The sequence below is a fragment of the Adiantum capillus-veneris genome, chromosome 11 (genome assembly GCF_014529385.1).
Source record: "Adiantum capillus-veneris isolate H3 chromosome 11, ASM1452938v2, whole genome shotgun sequence".
In the NCBI taxonomy this organism is placed as follows: Eukaryota; Viridiplantae; Streptophyta; class Polypodiopsida; order Polypodiales; family Pteridaceae; genus Adiantum; species Adiantum capillus-veneris.
Window position 1 is genome coordinate 143,339,521 of NC_140941.1, and position 21,572 is coordinate 143,361,092.

The window sequence follows — 21,572 nt, forward strand, 5'->3', positions numbered from 1 at the left end:
CCAGATTTGACTTTGCCGGACTTGCAGAAGTCATTTGAAGTATTTTGTGATGCTTGTGGTCGTAGTCTGGGTGCGGTCTTGATGCAAGAAGGCCATGTCATAGCTTACGAGAGCCGTTTGTTCTCTAGGCCGGAGATGACAGCACAAATCTATGGGAAAGAGCTTTTGGCGGTTATCCACGCTCTTACTCAGTGGCAGCATTACCTACTCGGAGCGGATTTTACTGTCTTTACAGACCATCAGAGTTTGCGCGGCTGATGTCTCTTTGAGCTTCAGGGATACTGAGAGCTGATAGTATTCTGCTGGATGACTTTATGAAATGGAATTCCTGATTATGATACTGATTTGTTCTTGACTTCTTGTGAGTGTAGGAACTGATAGCCGAAATGACTGCAGCATTTTGGTCTGATTGATCTCGAATAGACATGGTTGCAATAGGGGTTAGTCAATCGGACATCGTTGAGGTCCCGATTGGACCTAGATGTGATTGCTAGCTACATTGCCGATAAATCATGGTCTAAGATCCGAATGAATGTTGAATGTCATGTGATGTCCTGTGATGTCTGGTGATGTCGTGTGATGTGACTGTCGATTTTGTACATGTGCTAGATGTGTGTTCCTAGTACGTAGGTACTAACAATCAGTGTCTGCTAAGACGGTTTATGGCTTTTGTCGGCTTTGCAGGCGTAATCGCGGTCGATTACAATGCTTTCAAGAGGGGGGTATGTCACAAAGTGATGACGTGACGGACAGCAAAAACCCTAATTTCTGCCAAAAACCCTAAAATTCCTGCAAACCCTAATTTCTGCCAAAAACCCTAATTTCTGGAAATCACGGAGGCTGAAATTTTATTTTTTTTAAAAAAAAATTGGAAAATGATGAGCGACGCAAATTTCGCTTTTTCTCTACTTAAATGGAGAATGCTTTTGCTTTCATGTTTTGACTCTCTGTGAGAGAGAGAGAGCAATTGCTTTTGATTTGAAGCTTTTGGGGCTCTGCTTTTGGGCATCCCTTGTAACCTTTAAATTAGTGGTGAGGGCCTCACTTCTCAGAGCATCTGGACGCAGAGTCTGAGAGTGAAACCCTAACCGCTCTCTTGTACTTTGATGATTGATTAATATAAAAAGAAATACCGAAAGGGGCGCCAGTCTTTGGGGCCAATATCTCTGGGCACGGAACTCCGCCGGGCCAATGCAAATCTATTGTGATCTGTGAATTGTTTTGAAGTGGTTATTTGGTGCTGTCGCGGTTGATTCTTGACTTGGAGTGTCCAAGTCTGTTATAGAATATGCATCTACTCTAAGTGCCTGGACATGCACGGTCAACGAACAGACTCGCAAAAGTGCCAAAACACTTCCTAAGCTAGGCTAACTGAACTGAACTGAACTGAACCCTAATCATGAAGTAGCTTGTCCACGTACACACAGGGTTAGATGTGCACGTGACATTGGCCTTCCCTTTGGAGTTTCCTCCGCCAAGTAGCTTATTGCTCACCATGCTAAATTGCTCTTGTAACCCAATGGTTTTCCTAAAGGAAATCCACTTGGAAGGGCGTCGGCTCACAAGTGAGATTGGTGATGTCCCATTTCATCTCCCAATCTCACTTTGGCGAGGCGCGGGGGCAAGGCGCTTGAGTGGCTCTCTTGGTGCTCATTTGTCTTCACTACAAGAGAATAACGCCATTCCCCTCGAAAGGGATCGGAGTATAATAATAATCATAGAAAGGAAGGCATCGGCCTATGCAGAACACTCAAGTACTAGGGCACAGCCTCACCGAGGAACTTCGCCACAGAGACGTGCCCTACGGTTCCGTTCCTCGAGTGCGGATCACGACATACCCAGAGGGTATCCGATTCCCGCCAACCTCCCCACCAAGGAGGATAACGATCATCTCTTCAGGGTCCAACGACGGGTCGAATTCGTTAAAGGTGAATCGGTTTAGCCAACTCCCCCTAAGCTCATCAAGCGCTAAGCAATCCACCAACAAATGTGAAAGCGAACGACCCTCTAATTGGGGACAAGGTTTTGGGGACAGTGGACAAACATTGTGGCCTCCAACTATCATTGACGATGCGTTCAATGGAGAAGGTAGAGTCTACTCATAAGTCCCCCAGAAGAAAGATCCTCATAGGGAGATCCTGAAGGTCGTCGAACAACACCGTGACCATGCAATTATGATTTATCAATTCCAAAAGTCATGCCCCAAGTCTGGCCCATTCACTTACCTTATCAAGGCTCGTTTGTAGGCTTCCAGGTGAATCAACAAGCAGAACCAAGGCATCAGCAAAAAGGAGTCCCTTAATTCTCTTGAGGACATTAGGTACTTCCAAGCCTAAATCCAAAGGATATCCACTTATGTATACGTCTCCGAAAGCAAATCTTGATCTAATGATAGCCACTTATCAGATCAATTCTCTTGACACACCACAAGCTTATTACTGCCAATTAACACTTTGCATAAAAGATAATAATCTCCGGTTAGAGCTTAAGAAAGAGGGGCATATATGTGTAGAGATATAGCATAATAAATGCGTAGAGATATAAATAACTTGAAAGAGTGACAAACATATTTGAGAGATAGAGAGAGAAGATTGAGTGACTCAACGTTGGCCCGGAACGGCCGGGCCCCTTCACAGAAATATGTTTATTTCTCCAGAATTACAAGTGTATAGGCTGAAAATTCAGCACGTAATCACCATCAAACAAGTAATGATCTTGTTGGTTTACCCTCATTTGCATGTGTTGCCCTTACAAGCACATACAAGAGTTGGAGAAACGCACCCATTTGTGTGCCACCCCAAAGGCCTACCAATGGATCACACAAACAATTGTCTTCTCTCGCATGTCACATGCGCAAGAGAGATGTCCTTCAATGAAGAAAAATTCAGCACTGGCTTCCTCCTCCAATGTCTTCCTTCACATAAGCTTGAATGAGAGAGAGAGAGAGAGAGAGAGAGAGAGAGAGAGAGAGAGAGAGAGAGAGAGAGAGAGAGAGAGAGCATGTAGATAGCACTGGTGATGATAGTGTAGAGGCAAGCTTCTTGGTCTGAGATTTAGAGAGTAATTTCAACAATGAGGTGATCTCCAAATAGAGGGAAGGGCTGCTTTTACAGATGAACTTGCCTTTTGAATGAGGCTATGTGTTAGTATTAGCACAAGTGACTTGCCAATTGTCTAAAAAGATAAATTGTCTTCCTTACATGTCTCAAGTGTCTTAGCACGAGTGTCTTGCCTTTTGGAAAAAAGAAAAAGTGAATTGTCGTTTGTCTTTGACAAGTGTCCATGCACATGTAGCTGGTGTCATGATACTTGTCTTTCTTTTGGAATTCTCCTTTTAAATTCTTTTAGCCCTTGACTAGAAGCTTCTAGAACATTCTAGAATCACCGAAAAACTGATGACAAAGACATCAATATTGGAATCAAATGAAAGCTCTTTTCGAATAGAATATTAATGCTCAAGCATTTTCAAAACAACACTTAATGCAATTCATCATGCATGTTTTATTGTGTGTGCGCCTAAGGTAGATTCCATCCGTTCCATACACTTGCATCCATCTATATCTTCCTTCCAATAAGAATATGGTCCTTCATGCTTTTGAAGGCCAGTCATACTTCCCCACTTAGGGATAGAAGTATGTCTAATCAATCATGGTTCCGTAAACACAAGAACACATGTCCAGCTATGTAAAATATGAAATCCTATTCTTGATGGTAATTTTGTAGAGCGCTCTGTAGTCAAAGACATTCTCCAAGATCCATCTTTCTTCAAAACAAGAAGCATTGGTGAACATCGGCTGAATTAGACCCTTTTCGAGAAGTTCTTTTACTTGCTTCACTATTTCCTCAATCTGGGCTTTGCTCACTCTCTAAGGTGGCCGGTTTGGCGGCATACTGCCGGTATCAAATCAATCCTATGATCTTCAGTTCTCTCAAGAGGTAGCTCTCCAACCAAACCCTCAAAGACACAATCAACTTAAGCTTGCATAATTTCATATCGTTCTTGTTCTAACTCTGCCAAATTTGAATTTCCATGTTCTTCAAAAGATCGAGGAAAAAAAGGACTTAATTTAGAAATGGCCGAAGCCAATACAAGTACGGATTCGCCCTTGAATTTTACATCTAGGATGATTTCTCTATCCTTCTCAATCTTCAATGTTGTCTTCGTGGGCCAATAATCGACCACGACACGATTCTTGTGAAACCAATGTAGCCCCAAGAGTACATCACGCCCTTGAAGTGGCATGATATAGAAGTCCTTGTGCCCTAGATACCCCTAACACTGTAACCGTAGTTTGCCAATGATAGGTGTTAGGGCGACATCATGCCTTGATGCCGCTAGAACCGCATCCATTTGTGGTCCCATTTCTTCAGGCATAATCCCAAGTCGAGCCGCCAATCCTAATGTGATGAAGTTGGTCTTGGCTCCTCAAAGAATATCAAGACTTCTTGGTCTCGTACTTTGCCCCATGCTCTACAGAGCTCGGTACTCTCATCCTTTTGCTCCAAGGTTGCCCCCACAAAATCTAAACCCAACCTTGCCTTTGTCTTTCATTTCTTTGCCCGCTCCTCTATCAATTTGGAACTCGATGGTTGTCAAGGACTTGCTCCTTTGGTTCGTTCTTCTTTTTCTCCATGGGAAACTCTTTCCCATTTAACAAGGACATTGTGTGCCAGTCTCCTTGCTCGTAAGAGCGCACCCGTGGACAATGTTCTCATGTGCTATGTAGTTGTTGGCAAAGGCCTGCCGTGCGGTGGCACTGATGGATATTCTTATGGTCATTGGCCATGGGTTCATACATGGGTGGCTAAATAACAACCTTATGGGAGGCCACCCTTGTAAGGGGTTATGATTGGGCTAATTGAACACTTGCGGCACCATTAGTGTTGATCATTTAAAGGATGGGCAAGTGGTTGTGCCAATTTGTGTGCACGAGCAAAACGCCGAGAAGAGGATATTATTTTTTAATGCTCGGTATGTGTTATGATAAAGACACTGAAGCTGACAGAGTTTTGATCAAAATGCACGTCAAATTGTGTGCTTGATCATTCGCCAAGACCTGACCAATTGGACACTAGGAGGACGTGGATAGAGCCGACACATAAGTTGGACACAAAGATGGCTTTCTATAAAGAGCATCTTCTCCAACTCACAGGGATGGGTTTGGCTTCGACCCAACTATATGGATACACATCTATCTCATGGGTTACGGTGTGCCATTGGTCAGATACGGACATCTTCACACCAGCTTGAGATTGAGGTTGGTAGATTCAAAGGGATACCAGTAGCTAGCAAGATATGCCGCCTATGCCATACAAAGCCAGAGATGGACACACATTATATATGTCAGTGCACAATGTATTACGAAATACGGGGTCGTTTCCACTGTCTATTCAGAGAAGGCTTCGAACCCTCTCGAGAGTCATGAGCTAAGAGGACCACAAATGTGTTGGATTGTATCTACTTGAGTTACACAGACACTGAGATAGTTTACTGAGGAGATCTGGAGAGAAACGATCCAAGAGACAGATTACTGATTTCCTCACACCAAACACTAGACAAATAGAGGAACAACCACCACTGCAAAGCTCAGCTCATACTCACACCCGCGGTACTCTCATTGACCGAGCATTGAAGCTTGGGAGATTGAGACGCCCAAATGAGGATGGATTCATCACCCATTGTATCTTTCTCGTGTATTGGGCACCCATTGTATCAGTGATCACACATACCCATACAGTTCCGGCTAGTAGCACTTCTAGATTCATTTTTTAAATCTCTTTTTTTGTACTCAAACACGGTACCAAATTCACAAGTTTTAACGATTGGTCTCATAGGTCATTTTGGCCTTTTGAAGACGTTAATATATCATTCCATTCCATCCATCCATCCATCTATCTATCTATCTATTGTCCTCACCCCATCTGCTATTGTTGAGGGAGAAAGCGCAGCTGCCCTGCTATTCCAACCACCTCCAGAAGCCTATAAAAACACACCTAGTACCCCCCTCTCCTCATTCTTGCCAGCGCGAGCACAAGGGAGCTCTACCGCTACGGAACCCAAGGTGATCGCCAGAAGTCAGAGTACGGAGGTCACTTTTCCATACACTCTACGAATCGTTGCTTTTGGTGTTTGTGCTTTTTGTAGCCGCTCCATCACGAAGGAGGAAAAAAGAGGCTTTGGCCAATGCTCGGGGATTCCGAAAACAAAATCCGAAAAGATATGCACAGCTTTACACTCTAAGTACAGACAGGAAAGGAATTGGAATTGAGAGTTAGTCTCTCAGATTGCCCTAACGCGTTGGAAGGAATTAACCATTGAATCCAAGAACTAGAATGGAGGGGTTTCTCCGGTTCTTGTGCTTGTAAAAAGATTCTTGTCAAGAGGTTGCGACAACAACTAACCTTAGTTGTTGGTTTCTTTCGCTTTGATTTTTGTTTAATTTTCGGGACCCTATTTTTGAAGTCACAAATGGCTGGACATTGTATGGCCAATGTGAAATGGTTGACAGCCATAAGTTTCAACCGTAGCGGTGAAGGCCAAGGCGCCACAAGTCGATCGGGCCAATCCGCACTGAAATTGAAGCAGTAAAAGGTTGGCTAGGCTCAATTCAAAGTCATTTAAGCCCCGTGCGACACTTTATAAGTTGGTGGGTACTAGGAATTTAACTCAAAGAAGCATAAGGGACACTTGGCAACACGTGAGTAACTGCAAGCCACGTCACCTGAATTTGGGCACCCCAAATCAATTTGGGATGATCTAGGCTGCTTCTTCATTGTGAACTATTGTGTCTAAGTAGAGGGTGATCACAGCTTTAATGGAAAGCTTGCCTTCTCCCTTGTTCTATGTAGCACGATGATTCCGCTCTCGTGCACCTCTCCCCCCTTTTGAATATAGAAACATGATGCCTGTCATGAGGACGTGGCAACTGCTAACCTTAGTTGTTGGTTTCTTTCCAATAATTTTCATTTATTTTTGAGACCCTCTTTTTGAAGTTGCAAATGGTCGGACATTGTATGGCCAATGTGAACGGTAGTTTCACCCGCAATCGGGAAGTTGGTCGGCACTGGAAATCGTAATGTAAAAGGATGTCTAGGCTCAATTCAAGATCATGTCGGTCCCCCCGTCGCACTTGGTAAGTTGGTGGGCCACATTGCATTTTTTGATGTGGTCCCAATGGGGATAGATGGTCAGAAGACCAATGGGAGCCCAACAGAAGCATCTCCTAAAATTTAGGGAAATGCTATTTTGGGCCACAAAATCTAATCGCGTCATTAGCTTCAAAATGACACGAGGAACATTTTATTACTCTGCTGCAAAGTCAATTGATGCACCAATTGAGAGATTTTTAAGCAGGAAGCCCTATGTGGGAAAATTGCATCTATGAGTGCCAAGTGGCACTTTCTGGTCAATTTACCAAGTTTGGGAGAATAGAACTCGTAACTGACTTTTTGGAGCAGTTTTGGAGGCTGATAACTCTGATTTTCATCCATTTCTCTCCATTTTTGAGCTTCCCATGACCTTACCTAGGACCAAGGAGCTCATTTTCAGCATTGGCAAGCACCAGATGCGTGTTTACAAGGCTGTTTTGCTGCGTTTTCAGCGATACGCAGGTTTTGACAGCTATGGAAATCTTCTCCTTTATGCATCTATTTGTTCACAGATGCATTACAGGTGAAGCGCAGAAGAGGGGACGCTCGATTTATGCTCAGGGGATGCCTTCATTGAGAACCTGTCACAGCTTAAGAGCTATGGAGTGCTTTCTTTCCCTCTCATGTACAGTGTGGTGCTAGGAGTGATGCCCTACACGCTACACACTGCTCTCTCTCTCTCCCCTACGTGCAGCTATGTGACGCCCCACAAGAGGGCTCTTCATTTGACTGATGTACAGCTGTGTGGTTTCATGCTTTTGTGCTGAGGCAGAGCCTCCTTGAGCAAGAACAGGGGTAGCTAACTGCTACTCCAAAGCAAGCACCGGTAAGGGTCGTAACCTCACCGTACAGGTGCGTTTTCAGCGTTGTGTATGCGCTGTAAATTGACTGTTTTTCAGCCATACGGACGCCAGAATCATTGGGAATAGTGCCCCACTGGCAAAGGACAATTAGGGGACTGTTTGGGGCTGAAAACAGGGTAAAAACCAGTAAATACAGCGTGGTGAATTTACTATTTTTGGGCAGTAATCAGAGGGTTTATGCCAGTGGAAGTGAGTTCAAGCAGGGGAATTGGTTTCGCGCAAGTTTTGGGGTTGTTATGCTGCCGAAATTTGGCCTAACAGGTCGTATCTAGTTGAGATACAGGTAAAGGATTCCCAAGACTCTACTTTGTAATTTACCCTCTCAAAGTATAAAGAAATACCGAAAGGGGCGCCAATTTTGGGGTCTACAAGTTGTCGGCGTCTGCTCGGGGCATTCTAGCTTCCGAGCGGTGTGTGTTAATTCCCGTCGCAGGTTTCCTTCGCACGTTCTCTCTGTGTGTGTCTAAAGTAAAGAATTTCGGGTGAAAGCCAAAGCCTACCGTCCCCACGGGCCAGTTTCAATGCCCAACTCAATGGCTTATATGTACAGTTTTGTGAGTTTATGCACGATTGCCGAGGCAAGAGCCTCTTGCACAGGTACCGGATTAGCTAATTACTAATCCCCCACAGGTACAAGTTGATTCGGATAGATTTCTCGCGAGAAATCTTGTTTGTCCAAATCAAAGAGCAAGTAGACCCACAGGTGCAGGAGCTCGAAAACATTCTAAAAATGCGACTGCGAGAAATCTTGTCCAAATCGAACGGCAAGTAGACCCACAAGTGCGGGAACTCAAGGGCTTGCTACAAATGCGACCAGTGCGCAAAACGGAGCCGAAAACAGGGAATTACAAACTGTTGTGTTTTTTTGCAAGTTTAGGATTTTGACCCTTTTGGGTTCCTGATAGTCCCAGGAGCTTTGGGGAAGCTAGGGAACTACAAGATAGGTAATCCGGTGCATTTTAGAGGCGAAAAACAGAGATTTCAGCATGCTGTATTTTCTCGCCATGTTTGTCAAAGTCTCTAATGCATGCGAGAAGTCACTTAGGGTATGGGGATTTTGTCTGTGAAGCCTCCTACTGTAGTAATTCTGCGAAAATTGGGCTAGAGTAGGTCATTTTAAGCCCAATAAGAATGGGACAGCTCGTAGGACTTTACAGGATTTTCTCCAAAGTTTACTTTGAGTCTTGAATTAAGAAATACCGAAAGGGGCGCCAACCTTTGGGGCCAACGCGGTGTCATTGTCTGCTTGGGGAGCATTCTAGCTGCCAAGCCATGGTTTGTTTGAAGTGTTGAATTCCAATCACAGGTTTCTTCCTGAGATTCCTTTGTGTTGTAAAGTTAAACACTGTAAACATCGGGTGAAAGCTAAAGTCTACCGCCCTTTAGCGAGTCTACAAGCCGGTTTCAAGGTTCCATTGTCGAGACCGAATCGCTTTTTCCTCAAGAAGTGAGCCTTGGTTGGTTCTCGGCGAAGACACAAAGCACAAGAACTTGGAATTACACTATGGCTGACAGGACGAATGACACCAGGGAAGAGGGTTCCTCTTCACATAGCAACCAAGCTATTCCTCCAGTCTTTGAGGTTGGCAAGGGTTCGCGGCCACCACTGTCTATACCTTTTGTTGATATCAATGCTTCACAAGTTCAAGGGTTATGACTGGGAAACTAGACGAGGATGTGTTCTGGACACGGTTGGTTATTGTTGTGAATGTGTTTTCTCGATTGGTGCGGAATCCCAAGTTTATGGAATTTCTGCAAGCTCCACCAATGTTACAACAAACAACGCAACTTTCTCATGCAATAGAATCTATTAAGGCTCAAGCCCAAGTCCCTTATGCGCCAATCAGTGCACATTCACATCATATCAATCACATAAAAATTGATTCCAGATCTAAGACCATGATTCGTGGCAACGTATTTAGCAATCGCATCTAGATCCACACCGGACCTCACTAATGTCAAATTGGCTAATTCTTATTGCGATCATGTCTATAGATTCTCTCGATCGAAATGCTGCAATCATTTCGTCTTTCAATCCTGCACTCAAACAAAGTCACATGAGAGAGTACACATCAATCACATTCAAGTTCGAGAATTCTCATTTTCAGTTTCCTTATTCGTAAAGTCATACAACAGAATACTGTCAGCTCAGCAATATCCGTGAAATCCAAAGAGAAATCAATGACTTTATTCTATCCAGGTAATCTGTGACAAAGGAGCGGAGTGACTCCCCTCTCGTCCAATCCCGTCTGCACCAGATTCAACCCTGCTATCTGCAGGATCTTTCAGAATAGACGCAGCTGAGCCAAAAGCCTCAAGGTAAAGTTCCAAAATCTGAGGAGTATCTGCTAGATCCTCCTCCTCCATCCACTCGCATCCAATGCCGAATAGTTTTGGAATTTCACTAAGAACCGTCGAATCACTTTACCTTTCACTTTCCTTTCTTTATCGGCCAGAATTTGTTCCGAAACGAGTATCTCCTCGTCTCTTCTACTTCAGGTTGCTCATTAGGCTCCCTGTCAACTACCACCTCACCCTTAAAGGGTTTCAAGAGACTCGCATAAAAAGCATTGTGAATCTTCCAAGTGTCTAGCAACTTGAGTCTAAAGGATACATCATTTATCTTTTCTTGAATCTGAGAAGGGCCATAATACCTCATGCTAAGCTTTGGAAAAAGCTGCTCCTTTCTCTTTCTTTTCCTTAGGTGTCCCTTCTCAAAACGTAAAAGCACCCAATCATCTTCCTTCGACTTCAAGACACGTCTATCGATTTGCTGCCTTCTTGTGCCGTGTTTGAGACTTCTCTAGAGCCTCGCGAACGTTGGCAAAAGCAATGTCCAAATCCCTAAATATTTTTCCAATTGAGTCTTTTGATCGGAGATGTAAGACTTCAATAAATCCAAAACCACTGAATTGGCTATCTCAGATTGCCCATTTGTCTGCGGGTGGAATGATGATGAGAACTGCAACCGCGTACCAATGTTCTCCCAAATTGATCTCCAAAACAAACTCGTGAATCAGGGATCTCTGTCCGAGACCATCGTCTCATGCATGCAATGTAACCACAAAAACCTGAGCAATGAATAGTCTCCCTAAATGATCAGGCTTGACCATTTTCTTTACTGGAATAAAGAGAGCTTGCTTGCTAAATCTGTCAATGACTGTCCAAATGTTATCGTGCCCACTTTGAGTCTTGGAAGGTCAAAGATGAAATCCATAGCAATGCTTTCCCATGGGCGGGTGGGAATGGGTAAAGGCTGTAAAAGTCTTGGTGCCTTATGCCTGTCAAACTTGCCCTTTTGGTAGACTGAATGACTACGAACAAAGTCATCCACATCCTTTTTTAGCCTCGGCCAATAGAAATGACGCTCAACACCCTTCAAGGTGGTATCTATGCAGCGGTGGCCCGTAAAAGGTGGACAATGGCACTCTGTCAAGAACTTTTCCCACATAGGCTGTGTAACACACAACATCGTTTTCCGCATCCAATAGTCGTCCCGTATGGAATAGCCTGAAACTGTCTCCCCATTCTGTATCCGTGTGAAAATGTCAACAAAGTCAAGATTTGTGGATACTAATCAACCATATCCTCGAAACTTCCGTGATGAATCGCGAAAATAGCAAGAACCAAGGGCTTCCGAGACAATGCATCTGCGACTAAGTTCTTTTGTCTCTAAACATGGACAATCTAGAAGTGAAACTTTGATAGGAGGTTAGCCCATCACATCTGCTTTCCAAAAGCTACTTTTGTGACAAGAAGTACAGTAAACTATAATGATCCGTAAAGACTGTGAGATCAGCTCCGAGTAAATAGTGTGCCATTGTGTAAGAGCACGGATCACTCCCAATAGATCTGTGCTACCAACTCTGGCCATGAAAACATCTTGCTTTCGTAAGCAATGACATGGCCTTCTTGCATCAAAACTACTCCCAGACTACGACCACAAGCATCAAAATAAACTTCAAATGGCTTTTGCAAGTCTGGCAAGGCCAACACTGGTTCAGTAGTCAATTTTTCTTTGAGCATCCGAAAAGCGGTCTCCTATGTCGATCCCCACGTGAAAGGGACTCCTTTTTGAGTCAGTAAATGCAAAGATGAAGCTATCTTTGCAAACTTTCAAATGAACCGCCGGTAATAAAAGCACAAGCCCAAAAAGCTTGCAACTTCATGAACATTCTTTAGGTCAGGCCAATCGCGGATAGTCTCAATTTTGGCCACGTCCACGATGTGCCACAAGAAATGTATCTCGATTCTCCGGTAAGAAAAATTGAACTCTTTTTGGCATTGATAACCAATTTATGCTTCCGCAATGTCTGAAAGACCTGTAGCAGATGATGTCTGAGCTCTGCTTCATTCTTGGAGAAAACTATAATGTCATCAAAGAAGGTGCCCACAAAAGATCAACTCTCTCGGAAAATACTATCCATCACCCGATTAGAAGTTGTTGGAGCATTCGTGAGTCCAAAAGGCATCTCCAAATATTCATACAAACAAAAGTTGTCCGAAAAGTTATCTTGTAGACATCCCCCGGAGCAATTTGGATCTGATGGTATCCACTCTTTAGATCAATATATACCTAGATGAATCCAAGATAAGCCCAGATTCACCCTTGAAGGAAAGTGCAAGGTATAGACCCATGGTAGTCACCCACAAGACAATATAACCATCAGCAACATCATGCATAGTATTGACTAAATACTACGACATCCCCACTAACGTCGTCAGTGCCCAATAGTGGGTGTAGAACTAGGTAGTAACATACGCTCCCCAACACAACACACACCACACGCGCACACACACGAGCATACATCAACACAAAGTTTAGCGTCCTGAGTTTCTGTCATGACTCCGGAGATCAAGGGCAGACTCAGCCATAATGAAGCCTAGCACTAAAAGATCCACTCTTTAGATCAATTCTACTAAAACAAGAGGATCCCTCTAGTCTGTCGAGAATATCATTGATCCTTGGGATAAGGAACCGGTTCTAAATGGTGATTTTATTGAGAGCTCTATAGTCAATGCATATTCTCCAAGATCCGTCTTTCTTTAGTACTAGCAATATCGGAAAGCAGAAAGGTGACGTGCTAGGTTGGATGAGACCCTTTTCTAGAAGTTCTTTTACTCAATTCATTATTTCTTCATTCTAGGCTCGGCTAACTCGATAGCGTGGCCAATTCGGTGGTGTACTTCCAAGAATCAAAATCAATCGTACGGTCCTCAAGACGAGGTGGAGGTAACTCGCCCGATAGGTCTTCAAAGAAGCACTCAACCTCTGTGGGCACAAATTCTTGTCGTTTCTTATCCAATTCAGATATATTGGTTCATTGTTCATCATTCAGTTCTTTCAAGTAGATCGAGTAAACGAAAAGACTAGATTTCATTAATTTAGAAATGGCCGAAGCCGATACAATAGGGATGGACTCGCCCTTCAATTTTACATCAAGCACAACTTTCCTGCCCTTCTCATTCGTCAAAGTAACTTTCTTAGCCCAATAATCAACCACGACGTTGTTCTTGTGGTACCAAGGGATTCTTAGGAGGACGTCACACCCTTCCTATGACTATATCAGACTTTTGTAAATAGTTAATTTATTTACCAGATTGGTTAGTTGTGCGCACATCAGAATAATACTAGTAGTTTTACGGCCTTAGATGTGTCTGAATGCTGTATAGAACACCTTAGGGGAACCCTAGCAAAAAATACCATGAAGCCCTAGTGATTGGGAAATCGGGACTTCAATAAGAGAAAGACAGTAGCCTCGAATTTCAGACTCAAAAAATTACGCATGTCACTACGAGCATAGGAATGAGATGGGTTCCTTAGAACAGTGACTCTAAGGCCCATAATTATTTTTAAAGGCCTTAAGACAAGTCAGTTAAACTAATTTTAATCCTTTGTGTCCGGGCCAAATGGTCGGACAAGTATAAACAAGTGGTGCACGAATAGTGCCGGTATGACATTGTGCCGGGGTGCAGCTGACGTTTTCATAAATAGCCTTCATGTGTGCAGTTGTGAGTTGAATTGCACATTTCATGTGAGCGTGCTCTATGCACCAGAGCTCTCCATTGAAGCTTGAGAATCAGCCCTTGTGATGTATGTGGAGTCCTGGAACTCCCATCATTTAGAACAAGGTTTCTATTGATCATAGGCTGTTGTGGGGAAGATGCATCGCAAAAAGCAGTAGAAAACTCTCTTCCTCTAGCACTTATCTGCTGCAGATTCTCTGTTTTCAGCCCCTAATCACCTTGATTAGGGTTGTTTTCAACGGAGCACTCATAGAATTTCACTCCACTCTTCTTATCCTACGCTTACGCAAGTTTTGGTGCAATTCCATCACGAAGAAGGGAGGGATAATAACAAAGCTTTGGCTTTCATCCGCCAATTTGAAGTTGCATTTGCAAAAGGGAACTTTCAGGAAAGGTCCAAGCTTCACCATGTCAGTATGTACCTGAAAGGCATCGCCAACAGTTGGTGGCTAACCCTGATCCTAGAAAAACGCAAGCCCCAAGATTAGACTGCTTTCAAGGAGGAGTTCTATGCACAATTCCTTCCTCCATACTATGAGAAAGAAGTAAAGAAAGAATGGGATCAACTCTCACAGTTAGAGAACAAAACTGTTCCTCGCTATGTGGATAGGTTTGGACGTTCTCTTGAAAGTCACCCCATTCAAGAAGATTGAAGATTCGAAGAAGATGCGCAAGTTTGAAGCAGGATTGCATGAAGCCTTACAAAAGGCTATGAAGCTTTACCCTCGAGGTAACTTGCAAATACTTATGGAATCAGCTCGCATAGCTGATGGTATACATGACAAGGGTACTCCCAGGAAGATGGAGCAAAGCACCTATCATGCCAAGCAGAAGGCTCTCCATGAAAAGCCTACTTCCACTTCTTCTCAAAAGAAGAAAAGAACCGCCTCCGATGCGGAAGCAAAGCCAAATCAGCCCAAGAAAGGGAAATACCTCTCCTGTTGAATTGAAAACCTACATTAGCGAAGGAAGATGCTTCAAGTGTGGACAAATTGGACATATGAAGGGTGATTGCCCTACCAAAACCCCGCAACCACCTTCTTCCAATGCAATCCCAGATGTACAAGGGAATACAACCAAGAATGGGAAAGAAAGATCTCTTCTCAAAGCATGGGATAGCATCAACAATCAACGGACACTTATCATGTTTGATCCAGGCAATACGAATAATTTCATCTCTACGAAGTTAGCCGAAGATCTCAATCTACAACCCAACCGCTTTGGAGTTTCTATTCAAGCATCTTCTGCTTTGAAAGGGAAAAACTCCAGTTCTACTCCAATCATAGGGAAGTTGAATTTAAAGGTCCATAACTACAAAGATCAAGAGTCTTTCTTACTAGCTTCACTTGAAGGATGTGATGTCATCTTGGGAATGCCATGGCACTACAAGATGCATCCCATTCCTGAATATGTTCAGAAAACTTTATCCTTTGATCATAAACGAAAGCAATATATTGTACTTGCGGATACAGGTGATTAGCGTATTCCCATCGCCAATCACATTGCAATCAAGAAAGCAATGAAAAAGTGTGTTTCAACGTACTTTATTTGTGTGTGTGTGTGTGTGTGTGTGTGTGTGTGTGTGTGTGTGTGAGAGAGAGAGAGAGAGAGAGAGAGAGAGAGAGAGAGGTGTCTTCTTCACAACTTTCTTCCTCTTTAGAGCAAAATAGAATTAAGTTACTAGAAAGTATTGAAGATTGTTTTGCAGATGAACTTCCAAATGAACTCCCACCTTCTCGACCTAAGGATCATACAATTGATTTGATCCCAAGAAGTTCTCCTTCAAATCAGCCCCCTTATAGAGTCAGTTTAATGCAGCAAGAGGAAGATCCTCAAGCAGGTTAACAAACTTTTGGAGAAGGGTCTAATAAGGCCTACAACTTTTCCATATTGTTCACTTGTCTTGCAAGTACAGAAAAGGGATGGCACATTCCGCATGTGCATAGATTATAGATCTCTAAACAAGATCACAATCAAGAATCGATTTCCAATCCCTCAGATTGATGACATTCTTGATAAGTTACAAGGTGCAAGTGTCTTCAGTCGTATAGACTTGAAGAGCGAGTATCATCAAATCCACATTGCTCCTCAGGATGTGCATAAGACTTCATTTAGAACAACCTTTGGGTTGTATGAATTCTTAGTGATGCCTTTTGGACTCACTAACGCACCAACAACATTCAACACAACGATAGATAGAATCTTCCACTCATATAGAAGATTTACAAGAGTCTTCTTTGATGACGTCTTAATCTTCTCAAAGACGGAAGAACACTATAAGCATCTCACATTAGTGTTTGAAAATTTACGCAAGCACAAATTATTTGTAAATGCTAAGAGTGAGTTTTTTCTAAAAGAAATTCACTACTTGGGCCATATAGTATCTCACAACCATGTGAGAATGGACCCTGATTAGATTCAAGCAGTTGTAGAATGGCCTACACCAACTATAGTACATGACGTACGAAGTTTTCTCGGTCTCTGTTCCTATTAGCGGCGTTTCATTCGAGCCTTTGCCGTCATAGCTCGTCCTCTCCATGATTTGACGAAGAAGCGGATTCCATTCCATTGGGGTCCTGAACAAAAACAAGCTTTTGAAAAACTTAAATATCTACTCAACCGTGGACCTGATCTCACCGTCCCTGATCTTCGCAAATCTTTTGAGGTGTACTGCGATGCATCTGGAGATTGTGTAGGAGCAGTTTTGAATCAAGAGGGTCATGCCATAGCCTACGAAAGTCGGCGCCTTAAAGATGCAGAGTTGCATGCTTCCATTTATGAGAAAGAGCTAATCGTAGTAATTCATGTTCTTTTCATTTAGAAACATTACCTTTTGGGAGCTATCTTTATAATCAAGACAGACCATCGGAGTCTTTGCTTCTTTCTCATACAGAGAAAGTTATCTTTCAATGTTCCATTTTCAGATTTTACACAATTCTGGAACAAAGAATGCGGTTGCAGACACTCACTCCAAGCGTCCAACAATCAATGCAATGACAACTATTTATCATGAGGAACTAGAATCTCTCAGTGAGATATATCCTCAAGATCCACACTTCGCTACAATCCAGGATCTTCAAGTTGGTCATTCAAAGCCACCTTATTCCATTAGGAATAATACCCTATATCATCAACAAGCATTATGCATAGCTCAGCCCTTGAGACAGAAGGTGATGGATGAAGCACATAATTCTCCCTATGCCACACACCGGGGAATTGCAACTATCACTAGTGCCCTCGAAAAATACTTCTTTTGGCCAACACTCTGGACGGACATTGAAAATTATATATGCGAGTGTTTAGTATGCCAAAAAGTGAAATATGACAAACATAAAGTTTATGGCAAGCTTCAGCCACTCTCTATGCCTAACACGCCATGGGAAAGTATTGCCATGGATTTAATTACGGATCTTCCTAGATCCAAAAATGGAAATGATGCAATATGGACTATAGTAGACCAAATTCAGTAAACAAGCACATTTCCTTCCAGTTAAGAAGACGATCAAAGCTGATCACATGGCTATAATATTTCTAGCTCACATTTTTAAACATCATGGATTGCCAAAGACTATTGTCAGCAATAGAGATCCTCGCATAACTAGTCTATTTTGGCAAGCACTGTTCGAGAATTTGGGAACTAAGCTTGATGTTTAATTTCAAAAGGTGCCTTGCTTGTTGACAAATACACAGTATTGCTATATGCATACTCAAGCATGGGCAAATACTGTTCCCACTTGACCTTTTTACCATCTGTTGAGCTAGATATCTCAACACTATTATAAGTTATAACAACAGGGGTCAGAAAATCTCTAAAAGTATGTTTAAGAATAAAATTCTGCAAAAGCATAGAAACGGAGATATTATTTGAATCAACATCCGAAAGCTGGTGACCTTGCCAGAACTTATTATCAGAAAGAGAGAAAGAAAAGGAAAACAGCATCGGCAACACAAAGGCAATGCAAATATAGGGTAAGGATGGAGTGGCTTGCACAACCAGTATCAAGCACATGACAGAGAGCTACCACATTATTGGACAAAACAAGTCAGTATCTCGATTAACGTGAGCTACCAATCTTAGCAATGGTTCAACCCTTCAGAATCAGGCTGCCAAGACATCATTCTCTTACGAGAGAAATGATTGTAATGCCTCAACTAATATAAGAACAAAAAGCATCTGATATCTTTTGTAATGATCTCATTTACTACATTCTATCTGAAACTAATCTTGACAGGGATTCAGCTCTTTGCATGAAAAGCATTACAAATATCTCCTGCCTCCCCCTCCCCCCCCCCAAAAAAAAGACTCTCACTACAGACAACTACCAATCTCCAGCTGTCCACTCAGTTTTTGACTTCTACAAGCCAACTCAACAATTGCAATATAAGGTTTACGAAACAGCAAAAAATTAAAATTTTGAAAAAGCTTACAACCAGCAGCTGCTTCTCAAACAAAAAAAATTTACACTCACTTTTTCAATATTTTCCATCATAATGCCTTTTACTTCGGAGACTTGAGCCTTCACTTTCGCAATCTTGTTCATCTCATCGGGGTTATCAATACAGTACTGCATATGGTCCTTCAGTTTAGGCCTGTAACTCCATAGCCACACAAAACAGGTGATAAAAGTAAAAGGCAACATTTTTTTACACATGCCATCGCTTCTACGATCATTACCCAAACTCTCTGTCAAGGCTGTTAGCAACAGCAGTATCCGCCTTGCCACCACCGTATCTTCGCTTGAAATCATCCTTAACACGCTCTAGAAAGGCAAACGGCGTCTGACGTCCTACTGTTTCATCTGCAACTACCATGTAGGCTGCACAAAAATGATTGTCATCGCAAGTAACTTATGACTTTCACTGAATAACTAGCATTCCATTCTCCAACACAATCATCGAAAATATTTTTCACACACACACACACACAGAGAGAGAAGAAGAAGAAGAAGAGGATTTTAACGTCGTAGGAAACTATCCCATAAGACCTAAAAGATCTATCCGACGAGAGAGAGAGAGAGAGAGAGAGAGAGAGAGAGAGAGAGAGAATAGTGAGCCGGTTAATGAATGGCATTCACGACAAAGAACTAGCAGGCAGAATGGTAAGTTGGCAAAATAGATCCACTGTAATGGGCATGCAGCAAGGATGCTAGTGATGACCGTGAGAATCCTTCAAAACTTCATGAAACTGCATCTAAAGCTAAGCAGTGTACCAACAGATCAAGTAAAAACGAGGCTACGTTACAAATAAGACCTGCCCTGCAAGCAACAAAACGTGCAATAGGACTCGTCAAGCAGGTTCAAAAGAAGAGGAGTCTGTTATATGACCTCTGTACAGAAGCTGCGTACTTAAAAAGTGAGATCAAAAGACAAATAACTTACTGAAGCCATCCTCGACGAGATAGTTGAAAGTGTGTTGGTCGCAGGTGTAGGTGAACTTGTTGTTGTTGGGGGGGAGCTTCTGCAGGCATTGAGTTGCAATAGTGCTGAAGTTCCCAGTGAAGCTGGAATAATCTGCCAGAACTACGCTGCCGCGAGCCACAAAGCTGTAGATCAGCGATTGCTGGCCCATTTCTGCGAGTAAAGGCCACGATCGAGAAGACGGATCACGCACAAGGGGTCAATTCGCTAGGTGGAACAGCAGCCCACGATGGAGACGAACAGTAAAGATGCAGCGATGGCGCCTATCGTTCCCGCCCCCTCCCCCTTTGGCTGTAGCGTGGTTTGATTTCACCCAGACTTTACCCTTGTTGACAACGCACAGGCTCTCGGACGACTTTTCCTCAACATTTTAATTTTGAATGCGTGTTGGGTGGACGCCTTTAGAGGGCGCCCCCATAGGCCCATTTAACACTGCAGCCCCATAAACTGTTGCGTATGTTGGAGGACCCACTCCAAAAACTCCGTGAGGTTGCAAGCGACACCGAATATGGGAAGTTCGTCCCAAAAGCTCTTGCGTTTGGGTGGCCAGATAGACTACAATGACAATGTATCTTCTGGGAATAGCCAAAGATAGGGTGAAAGCAGTAGAGACTATTTGCCACTAATGGTGAAAATTGCACCCATAGCACACATAGGGAAAGCGTGGCATCCTACTGCCCAATTTTTGCCTTTGGTCGTAATTTTGTATTTCTTTTTTAGGTGTGAGGCCTTTCGAAGATGGTGTGATACACCCATGGCATGCATGAATTTTCTTGAAAAATAATCACCCTTTTCCAAACCCACAATCGAAGGGATGGGTAGTACCTCTCTCGCAAAGGATGGAGAGTTACATCCTACTTTTCAAGGGAGAATGCAAACACAAGGTCCCACACTAGCCCCCATAATAGAAAGCAGCGGATAGACTAGTTGTAAGACCTTTGCCATTGAATGATGCTCAACTCGTTATCGAATTCTTTTTCAAAACATCGCATATTATGAATGAACAAGAAGGGACCTAAATTGCTTTCCCCCTCGTATGTGGCTCATGCATAGTATAAACAAGCCATTAGGTTGGTTATACATCAACCGCATACCTATAGAGAAAACAATGATATGCTTCCACGCAAAAGAAAAAAAAAAGGCATGTATATTGCCCTCTATTGGAAAGCATGAAGTCCTTGGTGGCATCCACACAAGTACAAATTTTCCCTTAGTTTAGGAACGGCACCTTTCTATCGTTCCTCCACCATTTGCTATCCACGGGCTGCAATTAATTATGTTCAATTGTTGTTTGCTTGTAGTTGTTCACTACTCACTATCGTTGTGCTTGATGTTTGTTGATTTACCCTTGGTTTTAATTGCCTTGCTCCAAAGCTTCATTGGGGTTTTGGCATTTTGCTTTGCAAGATTTTGGGTGCTAGAGACGATATCTCATCTACACCATAACGCACTTTGTGTGACTTTGGGTTTAGCTTTTGGCCTCTTTGGGCGCATGTGCATATGCCTCACATCCAAAGACACGTAAGTGATCATGATTTGGTTTTTGTCATACCACACCTTCTCTAGAAATTGGTAGTTCAATGGTGTACTAGGTGACCTGTTAATTATATGTACCATCGTCACTATTGCCTCTGCCCAAAAACCTTGAGTGAGTCACAGCATGGTTGTGACTCACTCCTAAATTGTTTGATTCATCCTTTTTGCAACTCCATTATGATTGGGTGTGTAAGGTGCAGTAAGTTGCCTCTTAATACCTCTCTCCTTATATAAATTCTCAAACTCCTTGGAGAAGTATTCTCCACCACAATCAATTCTCACGCTTTTGATCTTCTTGCCATACTAATTCTCTTCTAATGCTAAGAACTTGTGGAAAGTAGAGAAAACTTGATCCTTATGTCACAAAGGATAAACCCACACCTTCCTAGTGAAATTGTCTATGAAAGACACTTAATAGCTAGCTCCCCGTCAAGACTTGGTCAGCATAGGATCGAAAACATTACTATTGACAAGCTCTAATGGCTACAAATTCTTCCTATTCAATGGCAATGAGGTGTTCCTGGTTTGTTTACCAATAGATGCAATGCTCACACATAATTTTTTTGAAATAACTTAACT

General features: G+C 42.8%; 1 protein-coding gene across 1 annotated transcript in view; it reads right to left on the reverse strand.

The window, feature by feature from the left end:
• Positions 1-19,793, reverse strand: part of LOC147448145 (vesicle-associated membrane protein 721-like) — a 36,800-nt gene extending 17,007 nt beyond the window's left edge. Inside the window, exons 1-3 of the mRNA XM_086524007.1 lie at positions 19,419-19,793; positions 18,715-18,856; positions 18,509-18,629 (exon numbers count right to left, since the gene is read on the reverse strand). Of these exons, the coding sequence (XP_086380133.1) occupies positions 18,509-18,629; positions 18,715-18,856; positions 19,419-19,608 (453 nt within the window). The 5' untranslated portion in view covers positions 19,609-19,793. The remainder of the gene's footprint in view (positions 1-18,508; positions 18,630-18,714; positions 18,857-19,418) is intronic.
• Between the last annotated feature and the right edge of the window lie 1,779 nt (positions 19,794-21,572).